General features: G+C 33.3%; 2 protein-coding genes and 1 long non-coding RNA gene across 5 annotated transcripts in view; 2 read left to right on the top strand and 1 right to left on the bottom strand.

Moving 5' to 3' along the window:
- The first annotated feature begins 575 nt into the window (after nt 1-575).
- LOC105131851 (magnesium-chelatase subunit ChlH, chloroplastic) lies at nt 576-6,281 on the top strand. Its single transcript, XM_011035032.1, has 5 exons — nt 576-2,190; nt 2,504-2,586; nt 3,166-4,968; nt 5,147-5,623; nt 5,741-6,281. Exons 1-5 carry the CDS (start codon nt 786-788, stop codon nt 6,116-6,118), a joined length of 4,146 nt encoding a protein of 1,381 aa, XP_011033334.1. The 5' UTR covers nt 576-785; the 3' UTR covers nt 6,119-6,281.
- A 404-nt stretch (nt 6,282-6,685) lies between these two features.
- Nucleotides 6,686-11,400, bottom strand: LOC105131852 (uncharacterized). Its single transcript, XM_011035034.1, has 3 exons — nt 9,159-11,400; nt 7,811-7,937; nt 6,686-7,474 (listed from the first exon to the last, which is right to left on the bottom strand). Exons 1-3 carry the CDS (start codon nt 10,877-10,879, stop codon nt 7,007-7,009), a joined length of 2,316 nt encoding a protein of 771 aa, XP_011033336.1. The 5' UTR covers nt 10,880-11,400; the 3' UTR covers nt 6,686-7,006.
- A 7,180-nt stretch (nt 11,401-18,580) lies between these two features.
- LOC105131853 (uncharacterized) overlaps nt 18,581-21,199 on the top strand; it is a 4,092-nt gene continuing 1,473 nt past the window's right edge. The window contains exons 1-4 of one of the 3 annotated variants that reach the window (XR_843514.1): nt 18,581-18,627; nt 19,319-19,503; nt 19,989-20,386; nt 20,521-20,619. This is a non-coding gene — a long non-coding RNA (uncharacterized LOC105131853). Of the gene's footprint in view, nt 18,628-19,246; nt 19,504-19,988; nt 20,387-20,520; nt 20,620-21,199 lie in introns of those variants that run through there. The other 2 variants (XR_843512.1, XR_843513.1) reach the window with 2 other exon arrangements.

Here is a 21,199-nt window from a genome sequence, read left to right on the forward strand (position 1 = left end):
CCAAATATTTGAGTTTTATAACTACGCAAAATTGTATTGCCGCAGAAACTATTTCCGTGGAAATAAAATAAAAGAAGAAAAGAAGGAAGGATCAAATTATCTTCTCAAGTTTCAAACAGTAGAATGTTGTGCGAATAACAAATCCTCATGTTTAATTAATTTCCAATCTTGGTGGTCGTCCATGCATGAATGCTTTGGTGGTCGTCCATGGATGAATGCTCTGTTAGAATTAACAATATTGCTTGCTTTTCACTGAGAACACAATCAAAATGAAGAATCTCTTACAAGGCAAAAGGCCGCTCTTACACTGCAGAAAAAACATCTAGTCACCAATTTCCCTGTCATCATCCAAATCCTCCTCAGTTGCTTTTGGGATTCCAATTCAACCAATCAGAATCCAGGAAACTCCATCATGAAAACCATAGCAGATAGACGCGGGTATACGCACTCCCAGACTACCTGTTTCGCCACGTGTCCTTCCCTCTCACCACTAACCATAATAACCAACTTTTCTCTTCAGAAATGCCCCTCCACACAGAAATTATAAACTCACAGCATTTAACCTCGTGGAAGAAAAAGAAAAGAAAAGAAGAAGAATAAAGAAACAAAATTGAACCACGACCCAAAAAACACAGTGACAAGAAACAGAAGCAGATTCAGAAATTATTTCTTCCGAAATCTGTTTTCTCTAGCTTTGTTCTCCCTCTCTCCAATTTAGAAACAGAGGAGAGAAACAGAGGGCTCTGTTTTTTGAATTGCTTAAAGTGAGCTTTTTCCTACCAAGAATGGCTTCTCTAGTGTCCTCTCCATTCACTTTACAGTCAACCAAACCAAACCAACTCTCTTCACTATCTCAAAAACACTACTTTCTTCACTCATTTCTCCGCAAGAAAATCAACCAAACCAACTTCAAGTCTTCATTGAAAGTACAATGTGCTGCAATTGGCAATGGCCTATTCACACAAACCACCCAAGAAGTTCGCCGAATAGTACCTGAGAACAACCAGAACCTCCCCAGTGTGAAGATTGTCTATGTAGTCCTTGAAGCTCAGTATCAATCTTCACTCACTGCAGCAGTTCAAGCTCTTAACAAGAGCTCCAAAGATGCATCCTATGAAGTTGTTGGTTACTTAGTAGAGGAGCTTCGTGATGAATCCACATATAAAAATTTCTGTAAGGATCTTGAAGATGCAAATATCTTTATTGGGTCACTGATTTTTGTTGAGGAGCTTGCATTGAAGGTTAAAACTGCTGTGGAGAAAGAAAGGGATAGGCTTGATGCAGTTTTGGTTTTCCCTTCAATGCCTGAGGTAATGAGGCTTAACAAGTTGGGTTCTTTCAGTATGTCACAGCTTGGTCAATCAAAGAGTCCATTCTTTCAGTTGTTCAAGAGAAAGAAGCAGGGTGCAGGTTTTGCTGACAGCATGTTGAAGTTAGTGAGAACTCTGCCTAAGGTTTTGAAGTACTTGCCTAGTGATAAAGCTCAAGACGCTAGGCTTTATATCTTGAGTTTGCAGTTTTGGCTCGGTGGGTCACCAGATAATTTGCAGAATTTCTTGAAAATGATATCCGGGTCTTACGTTCCCGCGCTGAAGGGGAAAAGGATTGACTATTCTGATCCAGTTTTGTTCCTGGATAGTGGAATTTGGCACCCTTTGGCTCCTTGTATGTATGATGATGTGAAGGAGTACTTGAATTGGTATGGAACCAGGAGAGATGCTAATGAGAAGCTTAAAGACCCTAATGCACCAGTAGTTGGGCTGGTTTTGCAAAGGAGTCATATTGTAACTGGTGATGAGAGTCACTATGTGGCTGTGATCATGGAGTTGGAGGCAAAAGGTGCTAAAGTGATTCCAATTTTCGCTGGCGGGCTTGATTTTTCAGGGCCTGTTGAGAGGTTTTTTATTGATCCAGTTATAAAGAAACCACTGGTGAATTCAATGGTTTCATTGACTGGTTTTGCTCTTGTTGGAGGACCGGCAAGGCAGGATCATCCAAGAGCTGTTGAGGCGTTGAGCAAGCTTGATGTTCCTTACATTGTTGCATTGCCTTTGGTGTTTCAAACAACTGAAGAGTGGTTAAATAGTACTTTGGGTCTGCATCCAATTCAGGTGGCTTTGCAAGTTGCTCTTCCAGAGCTGGATGGTGGCATGGAGCCTATTGTTTTTGCCGGCCGAGATCCAAGAACAGGTAAGTCTAACTTCCTTCTTTAGTCTGTCCTCTTACTCTTTGTTTTGTTCTTTGTCATTGCTCATATGATTTTAGGTACCACCATTATATTTTGTAATCCACATTAAAATCTAGAGCTGCTATTATTTCCAAAATAGACAAATATTCAAAGAAACTACAGTTCGGACAGTCTTTATCTTTCAATGCTTATATTTTACAAGTTGAAACTGGGCAGTTTCTTTATTACTTTAAATCAAAGCAGTACTTATCCATGCACACATAACTTCGATTTCTTTTAGTATTAATAAGAGAAAATACTTTAATTTAATTTCAGGGAAATCACATGCTCTTCACAGGAGGGTGGAGCAGCTCTGCACAAGGGCAATCAGATGGGCTGAACTGAAAAGGAAAACAAAGGTTTTTTCCTTCATTCTACATATCTTCCTAATCTTTAAACACTGAGTCATATTAGTTCTTTCAAACCTTGAGGTTTCGTGTTTACGTTAATTAGAAAACAATATATGATTCATAAAAGTTCGTGATGCTCAGGCAATCTTCATGATGCTTAAAACACAATGAAGCAGCGCATCATTCCCACCCTCATTTCATTTGCTTACAAGTGAAACGAGAATTTCTTTGAAAGTAAAAATAACGAAAATGACAAATTTTATTAGAGATAATGGAAATGATTAGAGTCTGATAGGTGCATGTATTTACTATTAGCAGGCCTCTTTGCTGATGTAAACCTCTGTTATCACATTGTATATATGCTCTAAAAAATTGATTAGCAATGAGCTTTATCATGATGCTGATTAGATGATCAGGATAGGCTGTCCACTTGTGCCATTTTTTATTTACTCATCTCCCTCTCTCTACTTTGTGACAGAAGATTTCACATTTTCATTTCCCACTCTATATTCTCATATAAAACAATACTTGAATTCAATTTGACTATATTTTTACGTCACATAATGACGAGTGTATTACCTGATGCAGACTGAGAAGAAGTTAGCAATCACTGTCTTCAGTTTTCCTCCAGACAAGGGAAATGTTGGGACAGCAGCCTACCTTAATGTCTTCTCATCCATCTTCTCAGTTCTGAAAGAACTAAAAAGAGATGGCTACAATGTTGAGGGCCTTCCGGAGACTTCAGAAGCCTTGATTGAAGACATAATCCATGATAAAGAGGCTCAATTCAGCAGCCCAAATCTGAACATTGCTTACAAAATGGGTGTTCGAGAATACCAAAGCCTTACTCCATATGCCACTGCTTTGGAAGAAAACTGGGGCAAACCTCCTGGAAATCTGAATTCTGATGGAGAGAATCTCTTGGTGTATGGAAAACAGTACGGTAATATCTTCATCGGAGTCCAGCCCACTTTCGGTTACGAGGGTGATCCTATGCGACTATTGTTCTCCAAATCAGCTAGCCCACATCATGGGTTTGCAGCTTATTACTCCTTCGTGGAGAAAATTTTCAAAGCTGACGCAGTTCTTCATTTTGGCACTCATGGTTCGCTTGAATTCATGCCAGGGAAGCAGGTGGGAATGAGTGATGTTTGTTATCCTGACAGTCTCATTGGGAATATCCCCAATGTCTACTATTATGCAGCTAACAACCCATCTGAAGCCACCATTGCTAAACGCCGCAGCTATGCAAATACCATTAGCTATTTGACCCCTCCAGCTGAAAATGCTGGGCTTTACAAGGGCTTGAAGCAGTTAAGTGAGCTTATCTCTTCATACCAATCCCTCAAAGACACAGGTCGTGGGCCACAAATTGTGAGCTCCATTATCAGCACAGCTAGGCAATGTAATCTTGACAAAGATGTTGAGCTTCCTGACGAGGGAATGGAGATCTCTGCAAAGGAGCGAGATCTTGTTGTTGGAAAAGTATACTCCAAGATCATGGAGATTGAATCCCGGCTTTTGCCCTGTGGGCTTCACGTCATTGGTGAACCACCATCTGCAATGGAAGCTGTCGCAACTTTGGTTAATATTGCTGCCTTGGACCGTCCTGAAGATGGGATTTCATCGCTCCCAGCAATATTAGCTGAAACTGTTGGACGAAACATAGAGGAGGTATATAGAGGGAGTGATAAGGGAATCTTGATGGATGTAGAACTTCTTCGGCAAATAACCGAGGCCGCGCGTGGTGCCGTCTCTGCCTTTGTACAGAAAACAACTAACAATAAGGGTCAGGTTGTAGATGTTGCAGATAAGCTTACCTCGATCCTTGGGTTTGGAATCAATGAACCATGGGTTGATTACTTGTCAAACACAAAATTCTACCGGGCAGATAGGGTTAAGCTGAGAACACTATTCCAGTTCTTAGGAGAATGTTTGAAACTGGTAGTGGCTGACAATGAGCTGGGGAGTTTGAAACAAGCCTTGGAGGGCAAATATGTGGAGCCAGGGCCTGGTGGTGACCCCATCAGAAACCCAAAGGTGTTGCCAACTGGAAAAAACATCCACGCACTAGACCCACAATCCATTCCTACAACAGCAGCAATGCAGAGTGCAAAAGTTGTGGTGGACAGATTAATTGAGAGGCAGAAAGCTGACAATGGTGGGAAGTATCCTGAGACAGTTGCACTTGTATTGTGGGGAACTGATAATATCAAGACCTATGGTGAGTCCCTGGCTCAGGTATTGTGGATGATTGGAGTAATGCCAGTTGCTGATACCTTTGGTAGGGTTAACCGGGTGGAACCTGTAAGTCTTGAAGAGCTTGGAAGGCCTAGGATTGATGTCGTGGTCAATTGCTCAGGAGTGTTTAGAGATCTCTTCATAAATCAGGTACTAGGTCGTTTTCATATTACTCATTTGTTTTCATTTGGGGAAAATCATGAGGATCAGTTCATAATATTTAACATGTGAATATTTCACTTCTTCGTGTTCTTACTTCATTAGCTGGCTTTTTTTCGATCTTTCACTGATTAACTTCTGTATCATTTTTCTTTTATTTTATCCACAGATGAACCTCCTCGACCGTGCAGCTAAGATGGTAGCTGAACTAGATGAGCCAGCTGATCAAAACTATGTCAGGAAGCATGCTCTAGAGCAAGCTGAAGCCCTTGGTGTTGACATTCGAGAAGCTGCAACTCGTGTATTTTCTAATGCCTCAGGATCATACTCCTCAAACATAAACCTTGCAGTGGAGAACTCTTCGTGGAATGATGAGAAGCAGCTTCAAGACATGTACTTAAGCCGGAAGTCCTTTGCCTTTGATTGCGATGCCCCAGGTGCAGGCATGACGGAGAAAAGAAAAGTTTTTGAGATGGCTCTGAGCACAGCGGAAGCCACTTTCCAAAATCTTGATTCCTCAGAAATCTCACTCACTGATGTGAGCCACTATTTTGATTCAGACCCAACAAACTTGGTGCAGAACATGAGGAAGGATAAGAAGAAGCCTAATGCTTACATTGCAGACACAACAACAGCTAATGCTCAGGTTAGCAATTGGACGACTACTGCGATTGCAATCTCTTTTAATTCCAAAGGCTTTGATTCAATAGTCGAATCTAGTAATTAATAAGTTCTAAAAAACATCAAATTTTGTCTCCTCCAGGTACGTACTCTAGCTGAGACCGTGCGGCTCGATGCACGGACCAAATTGTTGAACCCCAAGTGGTATGAAGGAATGATGTCTAGCGGATACGAGGGTGTTCGTGAAATTGAAAAGCGGCTAACAAACACTGTTGGATGGAGTGCCACTTCAGGTCAAGTCGACAACTGGGTCTATGAAGAGGCTAACTCAACCTTCATCCAAGACGAGGAGATGTTGAACAGACTCATGAGCACCAACCCGAATTCATTTAGGAAGTTGGTGCAGACCTTTTTGGAAGCCAATGGACGTGGGTACTGGGAAACTTCACAGGAGAACATTGAGAAGTTGAGGCAGTTGTATTCTGAAGTTGAAGACAAGATTGAAGGTATTGATCGGTAAATTGTAAATGTACTGCTGGAAAGATTTGCAAATATCAGTTGACAATGTTGATTTCCTGAGTTGTTTCTCTTGAATGAATGGATGCAACTCTCAGGAACTTTCCAAACGCAAATTTTGTCTACAAGTTTCACTCTTGCAATTCTATCCCTTTCAAGGGTTTTGTCAGCATCTCAGAAGAACAAAAATCTTATCTCCCATTACTATACCTCAAATAAAAATATGAAAACCCAAGAAGAATGCTAATTTGATTACAAGGCTGTTCCTCAGTCAAGACAGAATACGATAAGCCAAGAAGAGTATGACAAAGTATACTCCCAGAGGCATGTAAGCCTGCTTGAAGAGAGAGAACAAAACTCGGCCAAAAAAGGCCAGCAGCTGCCTGAACAGAATTGAGCACCAAGGCCTAATATAAAATAGAAAGACACCAGCAGAACAAACCCCAAACAAAGAGATAAGCCACGACAAAGAACCATATCCCAAAGCACCACAGCCAGGAAGGCAGGCATTGAAATAGGAACAAAAGAAGAAGCCGAAAAATGTCTCTTGATTTTGAGAATTGCACTACTCAATCAAGAAATCAGATAAAGAAACTGAAACGAGTATCTTCTTCTCTTGTATTTTTCGGCCAAAGAAAAAGACCTAACACATTTTTTCATTGAAGGGGATCCCCATCAGTAAATGAATGATACAAGGTAAATCTACAAAGATGTTAAAAAGGAAGAATTACAAAAATTTCAAGGAAATAGATAAAGAGCCCTCCCCCTAAACAAAAAAAAAAATTGAAAAAAACATAAGGTAAAAACAGAATTTGGTATAACAGGTACAAAGTAGTTTGAAGCTTTCTTCCTCTATTCTGGCTCTTGTAAGTATTAAAAGATGTTTTTACCTTCAAACCAACTCCATTAGGAGCGGGTCACCTTCTGCCATTATTCTTATCAGCTTTATGAAATCTTGTTCACTAGACACATTCCATGGATGAACAGCAGGTGCTTGAGCAGAATAAAGAGTTGAATTAGCAGGTGGTGGCTTCGGCTTATATACCATTGTGCTAAGCACTGAATCAAAATTCTGAGGTGAATCCATTGACATAAAGAACATGGGTATGGCAACCTTTTGATGAATATCTAGATCACCCACCAAACCAACAAGATCTACAAAGTCGGTAACGAAGTGCTGAGGAATATAGAATATCTCAGAACTGCCTATCACGAGGCTCCGGTCACTTTTCATAGCTTCCTTGTAATTGACTTGGAAGTGAACCGGCATCGAGCCAACAACTTTTCTTACCATTTCTGCTTGCTTTGCATACCAATCTGTGTTTCCATTGGTTGACACAGTTGTCCAGGACTTGGATACCTAATGCCATAATGTGTTAGAAAGACGGGGAAGGGGATCTACATGTGTTGCTCACAATAAGCATGCAGCATCACAATATGGACATGGATAGTAACACTATTTATCCAACTGCAGTATTGCCTTTCATCTTATACCATTGAGATCGTTACTGCTAGTTTAAAAAAGACATTAAGATATTGATTTTTGTGAATGCCGTGAGAAAGAAGAAACAAAGCTCCAGCATATCAAACCAATGTGCATGATCCTAATGCAAAGAGAAAAATGAAATTGGTAAAATAAGGCAACTTTATGTCTTGCGATGACCAGAAAAGTAGAGGACTAAGAAAAAGAAATTACCTTGTCAGTAATCCAAAGTTTAGCCTTGCTAGCTTGAAGCAGATTCCAGTAATTAAGAATAGTATCATCCTGAAGGAATAAAAAGCCTTCGGCACTGCTATATCGATTGAATATCTTGGGCAGATGCCTATAACCAATATTAGATAGTATTATTAGTAAACAAAGTGATACCAGTTAAGATGAGAAGTATGGGATATCCACTTGACAAGGCAAACAGTTAAAATTTGACTTCACACCAATTCCATGGTTATCAATAAAAAATATCAACTAGATAACAACCAGAGTTTGCTTCTAGAACTGCAATAGACATAACCCCAAAATAAATTCGAGGGAAGAAAAGGAAACAATGCCTCCTTAAGAAATGGACAATTATAGAAGGAAGTTGGAGACTCCAAGAAAACTCACGCTCTGGTCTTGCATGTGCAAATGCTAGAATGGTTTATCCACAAGCACCAATGCCTCAAGCCCCAAAGAATTTGAAAATAGACTAGCTTAAACTATTGTAGTACAGACATCATTTCCTCCAGCACACAATGTCCCTCAACATAAGGCATATATTTCAAAACATCACAAATAGAGATCAGCACAATCAATCTGGATGGATGTTTTCTGAAGTACTCTGTCCTGACTTGAAGACCAGAGCTTACATATCAAGTTCGAACCTGGCGATTAAACTCACTCCCAGTGGCATGAGTGAATGGCAATGTAAGTTGAAGGATATGATGATTCCCAAGGCCATAGTCTCCAACTAAAAGAATCTCAATACAAAAAGGATTGCAAGAGTTCTCCAGGATTTCAATATTACCGTAAACATGTTTTAGAAAGAGGAGTTGAAATAAGAAACATGACAGGAAACATAACCACCAAATATGTTTACAATGACTGCCTTATTTTATGCAACTCCAACAGCCATCCAAATTCCAACTTTAATGTCCAAATGCTCAAGTTCAATGCTGTGACTATAGGGCATAGGCAAAACTCTATACATTACGTGGATCCCACATTCTAAGAGAGATCAATCCTAGATAATCAAAAAGATCTTGAACTAAATGTAAGTACGAAAACCAATTCCATGAAAACTCTCTCCATGCACCCTTGCTACCCATAACTTTAACCTCAGACTTAATTAGAAAAAATCTCTTTCATTTTACAAGAGTGCCACAACTTCCCACCACGCCAGCTCCCCAGCCTCTATAGGAGACAGTTTTAGTTCTAGTTATGTAGATTTTTCTATCTAACATGTGAATTGAAATCAGATATCCAAGGCGATGGTTTGCATAAGAATCTAGATTTAAATTATGATAACAAAACAAGCAAAATAAATATTTCTATCATATAGATAACTTACTTGTACAAATGATCCAAATGGCCTGCTTCAACAGCAAGATCCTCATTCTTCTGCCACGACAAGATAATCACAGTTTTGAATATTCTCCCATAAAGCAATCTCCATTCCAAGGCCGTGCGTTCCACAGGCCCATTGCAAAACATAATAAGCACAACATTCCCAAAATTCTTCCTCCATCGAATTAAATTGGCGATCTCATAATTCACAGTTCCTGTTTCCTCCACTCCAAGATGCACAGACAGAAACTTCCGAGGAACAAAATCCTTTCGATCCCCATGACCTATAGTCGGACGTGGCCGATCCAATTCAAATGACATTAACCTAGGCTGCCGATACCCAACAGCAAGCAAGTCCTGAAGCCAAGCAGCAGTAAACTTCACATCCTGCTCACTCCAAAACCCCTCCTCTGCCATAGCAAAACTCAACTCTAAAATCTTCTCAAACAACTCATGCTTACTCGACCTCCATGCAACCAAGAACTTAATAAGTCTCCCAACATTAACATGAAGATCCTTCTCTTCAGAAAATGGGTACCCCCCAACTGTATCATATCTATGCACAGTAGGTGGATATACCACAACATACCCACCAATCTCCCACAGAAGCCTTTGACCCCAGTAGCCTCTCAAAACATCAGAAGCCATATTACTAACTGAAACTGGAAGCATCAAACCCCAGAAAGCCGATGAATGGTAAATCGTATTAAACGAATTAACTGGCACCATTACCCCTTGAGGCAATGCCACTTTCGGGGCACGCTCATCAAACCTAATATCGAAAGCTTCCAAACCCGTTTTCCTAGTATAATAAAACACAGAATCAACATCAGGCAATCCATTCGATATCCCTTGTTGTATAAACTGTTTCCCACCATAAACCTCGGTGTAAAATTCTTCATGACCAAGTTCACCCACATTCTCCAATGGTAACCCTCTTGGCCAAACTGTCCTTTGACCAAAATGAACGTAAGGATTCACTACACTCCTATTCTCATTCTCATGGCTATATTGCAATACAGTCTCTTGCCTCGCCCCCTCCCCTATTAACTCCACATCAAAATGCTTCCCTAAATCACCATCAATAACCTCTCCACGATCATCAGCATCAAAAATTTTCTTTGCCCCATGTTGGATCGCGAACAAATACCCCACACTCTTCCGTAAATAAGAATCATAAGGCACATAACCCAAAACTCGAAACCCTAAACTCGCTTGCTGTTCTAAAGACAAGTAAATTGCACCCTTCAAGGACCAATCATTTGGTGTCCTTGAATTCCCAATTGCTAGCAATTGCCAACCTTTAATCCTAACAAGCTTTTTAAGCGAATCAGAAGGATAATGAGAGACACTAACAACAATCCATTTCTCTGACCGGAAATTCGCATAAGGCGAAGACTTGTCAGTGATTGCTGGGATATTGTTCCAATCTATGCGAGGGAAATGATGGGTTCTGTCTAGAGGTTGTGCTTGTGATTGAAGGTAGAGAAAAGCGGTGGTGTCACCAGTGCTCCGGAGGAAGAAGATGGCAGCGACAGTGGCGATCAGCACTGTGATTGTGATGATTCTGTAGAAATTCTCAGATACCCATGTCGAGAAATCTAAAGATTTTGACTCTGAGAAGCGCTGGTGGAGGTCGTGGTGATGGCGGTTGATGGTGGGTCTGATTTGGGATTTGGGAGATTTTGGATTTGGGTTTGTTGTTTCTCGCCCTTGGACCATCATTTGTTAAAGTAAAATGGGTACCTCTTGATTTTGGTTTTTTCGAAGAGATTGAGCTTCAATTGTGTGGTAAAATTGTGAGATTTTTAAGAAATTGAAGATCAAAGTCTCAATCCTCTGTGTTTCTTCGAGTTATTGATTGAACTTGAAAGCTTCAATCTTTTTGAGTCTCTCTTATTCAATATAACATTGACTCTCACTGTCAAAATGTTTTCTTGATTTTCTCGTCTCTCTTCTGAACACAACACAGTACACACTCTCCTCCTCTCTCTCACTCTGCTTGTTTTTTTTTCAGTTTCTCTCTCTAGAAGTAAGTTACAACGACAGTGTCTCCTATCCTTTTCCTTCTCTGTCGAGAAATGAAACAGAAGTCTGCTGGTTAGCAGCTAACAAAGAAAGGAAAGAAGTTTGTTGTTGGCTGCCGACGAGGTAAGGGTTGGGTACGGGGTTGCTTAGGCTTGAATGTTGTGTAATGTAACGTACCTGCTACCTCTTGTTGGAGTGGGGTGGGGTGTCTCAGTCTCTGTTTAGTTTTTCTCTCTTCAATCATTTTTTATTTATTTTTGGCTTGGGACAGTGGATGATTTCAGATTCCCAATCTGCTGCAATTAATCAAGCTGACTTATTTTAATTCATTTTTCAAAAAAAAAAAATTACTCTCCAATAAATAAACAGGATAATAAATTTTATTATTTTTTATCTTATTATTACTCAAATATTAAAAAGTAAAGGATAATAATTATTTTTTAAAATATATTGTATTTAAAAATATATTTTTTATTTTTAAAAATTATTTTTAACATTAACTTATTAAAATATTCAAAAATATAAAAAAATAATCTTTAAATTTTTTTATCTTTTTAGAAAAGCCACATTTTCAAAAAATAATTTACTATTCATTTCTCAAACGTATTATTCATTTGTAATTGAATCTAAATGTAATTAAATTAATATTAAAAAATTTAAAAACAAAACAATGTTTTTTATTAAAAATAATTGTATAGTAATGTTAAACTAACTCAACAATTTAATAATATGTTAGCTAAGGTGATTTGATTTCTTTATTATTAATTTTAAACAGCAAGTATCTTCCTATGTATCATGATTTTCTCTCAAATTAGATTTAAAAATAAATTTGGGGCAAATTTAATGTATGAAGAACTAGATCATTCCTAGATCTAAATTTAGAAACAGAACAATGCATTCGAGAGATAATTTATTTCTCTCCTCCATTTCTTGTAAGATTCGATCTTCAGTCTCAATCAATAACTTAAAGCTGTAATTTTGAATTTTTTTTTTTTAAAAAAAGAGTGTTTTGCTTATCTGTCATGTGGGGGCCAGTGAGTATAATAAAAAAAGAGAAGAATGAAATGTCCATGTGTTGTTGCGGTAGTTGCCAGCAAGGGAAGCAACTTGTTTGGCTATGGCCATTTGAGTCTGTGCGGGTACGGCAGATTCTGCTAGCTTGGGACATTGCTATAAGAAATGCTTTCTATGTTTTTTTGCGGATTTTTTTTATAAATAATATAGTTTGGCAAAAGTTTTGTTACAAAAACATGTTGAAAAAATATTTAAAAAATAATACTATATTTTATAATATATGATTGATATTTAAAATAATAATGGCGTTTTAAAATATACTTTTGTACATTATTGTTATTTGATGTAAATTATTGTTATTTGAAATAATAGTTTTTAGTTTTGTGTCAAAATATATTTATCTTACACATTAAATAATTTAAATAAAAATTAATCAAAAATTTTATAAAAATAATAAAAAGATAAGATTTAAGATCTCGTTGAGTTGTTAAGAAAGGAAGAGTTACCAAAAAAAAAAAGAGGAAAAGATAACACATAATAAGAAAAATAGGTTAATGAAGACATATTAAGCTCTACTTTTTTTTGTATCTAGTACCATTAGAAAGAATCTCGAAAAGATAATTGTAACTGTACCCTGAAAAAACACATATAAGATTATAATTAATCTCAAACAAAAAGATAATTGTAACTGTAACCTGAAAAAACACCATATAAGATTATAATTAATCTCAAACAAACCCTTCACAAATTACAATAATATTTAATAATTTTTTAAAATGTAATTAGAATTTTCTCATTAAAATTTTTCTAATAATACTAAATATATAAAAAATGAAGCTATAAAGTTTTCTCGTAACTCATTTTTTCTTCATCATCAAACTTTTATAAAGTTTCAAATTGACTTTTTATACATGTTGATTAAACAAAAAAAATATAATTTTTTAAATAATCATTATTTTTTATGCAATTGTGTTTGATAGTTATTTTTAATACTGATTATGTTCAAACAATGTTATTTCTTTAATATGTGTTATTTTTCAAAACTTTTATTAAAATGTGTTATAGAGTGTTTAAAAATACAGGCCAACCTGTATTTTCAAAAAAATTCAATTTTTTTTGTTAAAAATTAAATTTTTTTATATTTTGAATCGTTTTGATGCGCTGATTTTAAAAATAATCATAACCACACTCTCAACAAGGCACCATTTGCACCGTGTTTCTAAAAAAATTAAATTTTTTTTACTAAAATTTAATATGTTTTGAATCGTTTTGATGTGCTGATGTCAACAATAATTTTAAAAAAATAAAAAAATATTATTAATATATTTTTTAATATAAAAAATTATTTAAAAAACAATTATAGCTACATTACCAATCATGCTCTAAATCCCTTAGAACCCTTAGAAGGCTCTAAATCCCTTAGAATTATAAAACCCCTGTTTTTTGCTTTTGCTGCAAATTGCTACAAATTACGAAGGGTTTTGATTGAAAACCCGGCAATGAGGTTGATGGGGGCTTAAGGGCTTTCTTGCTTCTCTTATCTTAGCAACTCTTTTTGTCAAGCAGATGTTGAAAACGAAGTAAGAAAAACAAATATATATAAAAAAAAAAGTATTAGATTGAAAACGAAGTAAGAAAAACAAATATATAAAAAAAAAGTATTAGATTGTGGTACCTGTGATCTACATTGAATCATGTTAATAATACATTTGATTTCTAGGTGCTGGCTATTTTTAATTTGCATACACTATAATGAGATTTATTTATTCATTGATAATTACTTCAATGAAAATTAATTTATGATATAAGTAAGCGCAGATGTCTAAGGTAAGAAATAAAGTGATTCTAAGGTAAGAAAGAAAAAGAATGCGCCTAAGAATATGGTAAAAACAAGAAATTAGTAAATGAAATTTCGCAATTTGTTCCGAAATTTACCATTACAATTAGTTATGTGCCTTGTTTTTCATCATCATCATTATTCTTCAGCCACCTCTTTAAAATTAAAACACAAATCTTTGGGCCTCCCAATTGAAGTGGGCATGAGGGTTTCAGAATTCATGGGCTACGTTAACATGGCCGACTTGAATACATCAAGGGAAAACAAGAAAAGAAAAAACTGAGCTTGAGGGTAGCCGGGAAAAGATTTGTTATATATATATATATATATATATATACTCAGGTTTGATTTTTATTGTGAATATTTATTATTTTTGTGATATTTTATTTATTTATTTGGTTTATAAAATATTTATTAGATTAAAAAATTAATTATAATATGTATAAGCTAATTTGAATATCCTGAATTATTAAAAAAAAAAAACTTTAGTGGAAGAATGAGATTTGAACATGCTGGAGCGACTTTGAAAATCTAGGAAAGAAATAAAAGATTCATCAGCGTTTTTAAATCAATAATGGAGAGGGAAGAGAATATATATATACACACACACACCTACCCAAGTTTGATTTTTGTTGTGTATATCTGTTATTTTTATTATATTTTATTTTTTTATTGAACTTATAAGATATTTAGTAGATAAAAAAATTAATTATAATATGCCTAAGCTAATTCGTACATTCTGAATTATATATAAAAAAAAAAAAACTTTAGTGGAAGAATTAGATTTGAACATGCTGGGGCGACTTTGAAAATCTAGGAAAGAAATTAAAGATTCATCAGCGTTTTTAAATCAATAAAAAAAAAAGAGTTCGTGAAAGTTGAATTTAACTTGTTTTTTGAAATAAACGAAGGCAATTTATGATGGTACAAGGGGAAATATTATTTACAAGAACTTATGTTTTTATTTAGTCGTGTTATATGGTGATTTTAGCCTAATTATTTTACCAATAAATGCATTTAAAAGGATAAAAATAATTTATTGGTTTATTTATATATTATAAATCGTCATTGAAAAGAGAGACAATAGAAGACAATGAAGTGGGGATGGAAAGAGAGAAATAGAGTGGACCTGCTCGTGATTGAGTGTGGATTTGTGGATTTGCGAACAACATCTATGTATCAGAGGATGCCGAGTTGGAGCTACCTGTAATTATATTTATTATTCTTCTAATATTGCCAGCCACTTTGATTTAAATGCTAGTGATGATTTTTTAAAATTCACAGTTGTTTAACATATGAGAAAATGATTAATCAACGTATCTAGATAATTGACTTTGTTTTTTTAGATGTTTTACACCAAGATAAAAATTTAAGTATATCTAAAAATAATTTTAATTAGAAGACTTAAAAATAATTTTATTTAATGATAAATTCAGTATATTTATGAGAATAATAATAAATGGCTTAATTGAACTTTAAACTCAAGAAATAAAAATATTTGTTTTTGAATTTTGAGAATTAAAATGAATAATACTCTACAATATATGCAAGTTTTTTTTAAGAGATGGAAAGTTCTAAACTCTTTACCTGAATAGTTTAGGTGCATTTATACTTTAGAACCTTATTATTTTCAGAGAAAAAAAAAATTCAGGTTAAGTTTATTTGCAGGAAAATAACTTTCTTTTTTTAAAGAGGTTTTCTTGAAAAGTAAAATTTTTTAAAAAATAAATTATTTTATGATATTTGGTAATGTTATGAAAAATAAGTTCAAAAATACTTTTTAGTGTTTAATTATATTATGAAAAATAAGCTGGAAAATAAATTATTAATTTTTTTTTAATTTTATTAAAATAATAAGGAACAAATATTACAAATTAAAAAGTTGAATGAAAATGAAAGTGGAAAAAATTTAATTTCATAAATTATCTAAAATAAAATAAATAATAATCAAAATATTAGAGACCAAATCTAACAGGTAAAAAAATTAAAAGATGATGAAATTAAAATAATAATAATTAAAATTTCATAAATTATTTTAAATAAAACAGTAACAATCAAAAGAATAATGACAAAATTTTATAGATAAAAAATTTCAATTAAAAAACGATAAGAAAAAAATAAATAACAATCATAAAAATAAGTATTAAAGTTACTATAAAAATAAAATTAAATTAAATTTTAAGGGATGAAATTAAAAAAAATAAAATAAAATATATAACAATCAAAAGTTTGAGAACTAAATTTGACATAATTAATAAATAATATGATATTTTTAAATTTTTCACGACTTCTAAAAAGTGTTTTGTTCCAAGATAAAAGAAAAATATTTTTCTAGAAATCAAGCCAGATTTTCCTTTGACAAGAAAGTATTTTTTGTTGACTAACTTTTCTAATGACAAGCAAACACAGGAAAAGTTTGGAAAATGATTTTCTAAAAACTATTTTTCAGTAAACAAACGCACTCTAAAAATTCATTTGCTTTTAATGGTATTAATAAGAAACAAATATCGCTTACATATCATTAATAAAATAATAAGCATTTAGGTTTCTTAAAAGTTTTTTGCATAACTATAAATATAGGGAAATCATTATCTCAAATATGAATTATTCATAAAACTGTTTTAGATGAAAAGACATAATGGTTTATCATAGTAAAATTATTGTGTAATTAACTCTTGAAAGTACAATAATAACAATTAATCAAAATAGGATATTGGTTATCTTTAGCTTGGATTGTATCTTGAACCTAACTTTCCTCCTCCTCGAGGATCTTTGGAATCTCTTCGTAAAACATGTTGATGGATTTTGTTTTTCTTCTCTTTTTTTAACTTGATAGGCTTCATAATTGGCAGGCATTTTATATTTAATATGTGACAAACAATTATTTTTAAAATTAATAAGTTGTCACCTAATTAAGCTAACAAACAACACGCTTAGATAAGGGTTAACAAAAAATTTATGCATGATCCATATAAATAATAAGTATTTCACCAATAAATATACAATGCAGTTGTTCTAGTATAATAAAATTCTACCTTGTAGTATCTAAGAAAAAGAATTGAAAGTAATTAGTAAGACTCTGTGTTCAATAAAAAATATACAAAATAATTATGTCTTTATAATTATGTTTTCTTGTTGGCCAATACTAGCTCCAATGTTTCCTCTAAATGAATGGTTTAAACTTATCTGATATTTTTTATCTTAATGAATAATATATTATTTTTATATATTGTTATATTTTTTCTAAAAAAAAAATTATTATACTTTCATATATTTTAGATATTGCTTGTTACATAGTATAAATCTCAACAAGTAAATCAATAAGAAATTATAAGTTTTATATAAACTAAAATTAATGAATCAAACAATTTAAAATATGATTTATTTTTTAATCTTAAAATCTGATTCCTTATCAGATTAGATTTTTAATTAAAAAAATTATAATGTTGTAAACTTGCTGGAAATTTTATAGTATTTAGATATAAACACATGGTGAATCAAACTTTAAAATATGGTTTATCACTCTTGTTTATAAAAATATCCTTATAAAATAATAATTTTTAAAATCTTGTCCTTTAATAATCAAATTCTTATTTATTAGTAACATTTTAAGCATGAGTAAGTTTTCTTCATCCTTGCATTATTGATAGAAGAAAGTATAAAAAAAAAGTGTGCATATATACAGGGAGAATATAAGGGTATACAATGAGAAAGGAAATAATTTGAAACTTGAAATTATTGTAAAATCGATGACAAAATCATGATTTTTACTTGATTTTACTTAAAATTTTGTTTTTCAATTTATTTTGATCCCAAACACTTATAAAACACCGTAACAATTGTGATAAACCTATTTATAGTCTAAAAAACTACCCCCAAAATCAAAATCAACTTAAATCCCAAAATCAACATGAGCTTATATCTATTTTTTATGAAATTTAAATGTACAACAACATTTAATATGAACTCTAGTTAAATAAAACTATTTGATATAAATATAGACCCGTCTTGGTAGTTTAAATTAGTATCAACAATATTTTTCTTTATCTATTATTGAATTTCGATGATTTTTCTTTCTCACGTCTCTCAACTTAGACTAAAAAATAATAAAAATGAAGTTTTGTATTAAAATTAAAATTATATAATTTACATGATTTTTAAAATTTAAAAATTAAAATATATTTTTTTCAAAACTTATAACATGTGAATTATATCTTTTTCTTATCTGTCCCTCTTTTTATCAATCTCATATTTTTATAAAAAATTAAAATTACTTGATTTTTAATTAAAACTAAATTGTTAGAAAAAAAGTTTGAGAAATAAGAAATAAGAAATAATAAAGCTTTTCATAGTTAAAAAAACTCACGCCTTATAAAATAATATTTAAGTCACATGACAAAATAGCAGTAACAGAAACCACACAAAAATGTGAAGAACTTCAATGTTTTGAATCTCCTCGCCACCCACACACAAAATCATTTCGTTTCTTTTTGCTCAAAAAGACAAAAATGCTTATGTTTCCTTCTCCTCTTGAACCCGCTGTCGCCTCTGCTCTGCTCTCCACTAACACACCTCTTTCTCCCTCTCCTTCAAAGTACTTGGCCGTTTGGTAATGAGATTCTATCTATATTTTGTTTAAAATGCAATAATTCATTATTTATGAATTTTATAGTGTTTTCCTGTTTAAAATACAGGAAAAAAAAGCAGTAAGGAGCTGCTTTTGTACGACTGAACCATGCTCCATTATTTAGTTAACAGTCAAGCATGTTATATTATTGGATACAGTCTCGTAAAATAAAAATAATTTAATTATATTTTATTTAAAAAATTAATATTTAAAATTATTTAATAACATTATATAAATAAAATAAAAATCACTTAAACAGAATTTAATAGCAATTATAAATTATAAATAATTTAATAAAATAATAAAAAATATTTTATATAAAATATTATTCATTTAATTATGTAATAATAATAATTAAATTTATAATATTTAAATTAAAAATTATTAATATTAATATATATTTTTTAAAATTATTTTATAATCTTAATTTTAAAAGTATTTTTTACTAAATATATTAAATAATTTTTTATTTAATTTTAATTTTAATTACAATTTAACTAAATATATATAAATTCAATCTTAACTTTAATTAAAAATATTTGTTATAAAATATTTTTTTTTAAACGATGGACACAAAAACTACTTGATCAACTCGCTTTCTTTTTTTAGAGTTCTTCTCGGATTTCAACCAACGATTTCGTTTTGGTTGTTTTTTTAGGCTCGGTGTTGATGGAGAGAAGAAATCTGCGAAAGAGCAGTAGTGAAGAGGAGAGCTTGAGCTTGGTGTCTAGTGGCTCGAAATCGTGCGCTTCATCTCTAACAATTGATGGATCTAAGGAGATTCGAGCTCACAAGCTCAAAATCGTCGCTTTCGTGTCTCGCTGCCATGAAACGAAGCTCAAGGTCATCCTCATTTTATCCCGGTTTAATTTTTGAGTTTCTATTTGGCTTCATTCTATTTAGATTTGAGTGATCGTCTCTGTTGATACTTATTAGTTGATATTTATAGAGTTTCTGTTCTGTTCAGATGATTTTTGACAGCAAGTTTTTGTTTGAGTGACTATCTCCATTATAAATCCCTTTTTAGACTGTTTGATGCTTATCAGTTGGTTTCTATATATGTGATATTTTTGGCTCTGTTTGGATGATAATTTTTTTTGAGTGGCATTCTCCGTTTGAAATCATTATGAATCTCTTTCAGTGATTATCGGTTGATTTTATTTAGTTGCCTTTCTGTTTGGCTGTAATCTAACCCTAGCTCTCTCTTACTGTATTTGTTTTTAATTTAGCTCTTTGAATTAAGTTCTTTATAGCTTTGTGTTTGCCTTTAATTCGGTCCTTTTATGCATATTTTTGACAAGTTATTAATATTAATCACTGTTTTTTAGTTTATTTTCATGTAATTTTTGCAGGTAGCGTGAAGGAGGCACTCGAAGGTGAACTGGAGCTCTGGCCACCAGAGGTCAATCGTGCTAGCTCCGCCGGAGAAGGCAGCTGCGCTGGTGGCGTCTATAGAGTCAGGTTCGTGCTTGTCAAGTGGTTCCAGCGCCGCTTCAAAAAAGCAAAGCCACTTTATGTATACGAACGGATTGATGATGAAGCAGGCTGGTTCGTGATGATCAGGAGGAGACGAAGAGGATCAGATCTGGCTTTGGCTAGCGTTACATGAGCGGCTGACCCGAACAACATGGAGTCTGCTGTCAAGTGGTTGTTTCTCCGAAATGAGGATTCGTCGTGTGCTTGGCGACAGTACTCCTAGTCCTAGCACAAGCAAAGCTTTGAGAAAGTGAGTGAATGAAGTCGCTCACATGATTGGCACGTGGAATGTGTTAGATCTAATAGCGTTACAGTAATGCTTCTGTAAATTTCATTCCCTACTCGGAAATTTTTTAACCCTGTTCGTTTTGTTGTCAATAGCAGAATACGGTGAATTTCACCTGCTGTGGTGTAACGTCAGGCTGTTAAAGCAAAAGGCGGTGAAAAGATCTGGTGAAGGAGGGAGTCATGACCATTTACACGGTAACGGGCTTTTCTCATAAATATTTTACTGCTTTCCCATTCCACTGAAAATGATTAATTTATGAAATCAGTCCATACAAAGTTACCGCTATGTGTTATAACCATAGTTATTAAACCCGGTCCGGAAATTGACCCGGTCAAGGGGCCGGGTTTCGGGTTTTAGGGGTTAACCCGGGTCGACCCGGAAAAATTAAAAAAAATAAAGTTTTAATATTTCATATAAAAAAATCTATATAAATATAAATTATACATATTGTAAACAATGAAATTTAAAAAAAAAATTTTAAAAAAAATTTATCCTACATTGAAAATGTATAATTTTTTTTTGGGAATATATAGTATTTATACTAATAAGTTTCAAATCCCACATTAAAAAAACATGATTTTTTTCATGGGAGCATAAAGTATATATACGAAAGGGTTTAAAATTTCACATTGAAAAAATATGATTTTTTTCATTTAAGCATAGAGTATATATACGAAAGGGTTTCAAATTCCACATTGAAAAAATATTATGTTATCTTTTTAAGTTGAAGTATTTAAACTAAAAGGTTTTTTATCCCACATTGAAAAAACATGA

Source organism: Populus euphratica, unplaced genomic scaffold, assembly GCF_000495115.2.
Source record: "Populus euphratica unplaced genomic scaffold, PopEup_1.0 scaffold101.1, whole genome shotgun sequence".
NCBI classification, from domain to species: Eukaryota; Viridiplantae; Streptophyta; class Magnoliopsida; order Malpighiales; family Salicaceae; genus Populus; species Populus euphratica.

Excerpts from the sequence above, each read along its gene's own strand:
- LOC105131851 (XM_011035032.1), top strand. The coding sequence starts at position 786 with ATGGCTTCTCTAGTGTCCTCTCCATTCACTTTACAGTCAACCAAACCA. Across the intron at positions 2,191-2,503 it reads CGGCCGAGATCCAAGAACAG|GGAAATCACATGCTCTTCAC; the intron begins GTAAGTCTAACT and ends ATTTAATTTCAG. Across the intron at positions 2,587-3,165 it reads AACTGAAAAGGAAAACAAAG|ACTGAGAAGAAGTTAGCAAT; the intron begins GTTTTTTCCTTC and ends TACCTGATGCAG.
- LOC105131852 (XM_011035034.1), bottom strand. The coding sequence starts at position 10,879 with ATGATGGTCCAAGGGCGAGAAACAACAAACCCAAATCCAAAATCTCCC. Across the intron at positions 7,938-9,158 it reads CATTTGGATCATTTGTACAA|GCATCTGCCCAAGATATTCA; the intron begins GTAAGTTATCTA and ends TATTGGTTATAG. Across the intron at positions 7,475-7,810 it reads AACTTTGGATTACTGACAAG|GTATCCAAGTCCTGGACAAC; the intron begins GTAATTTCTTTT and ends TTATGGCATTAG.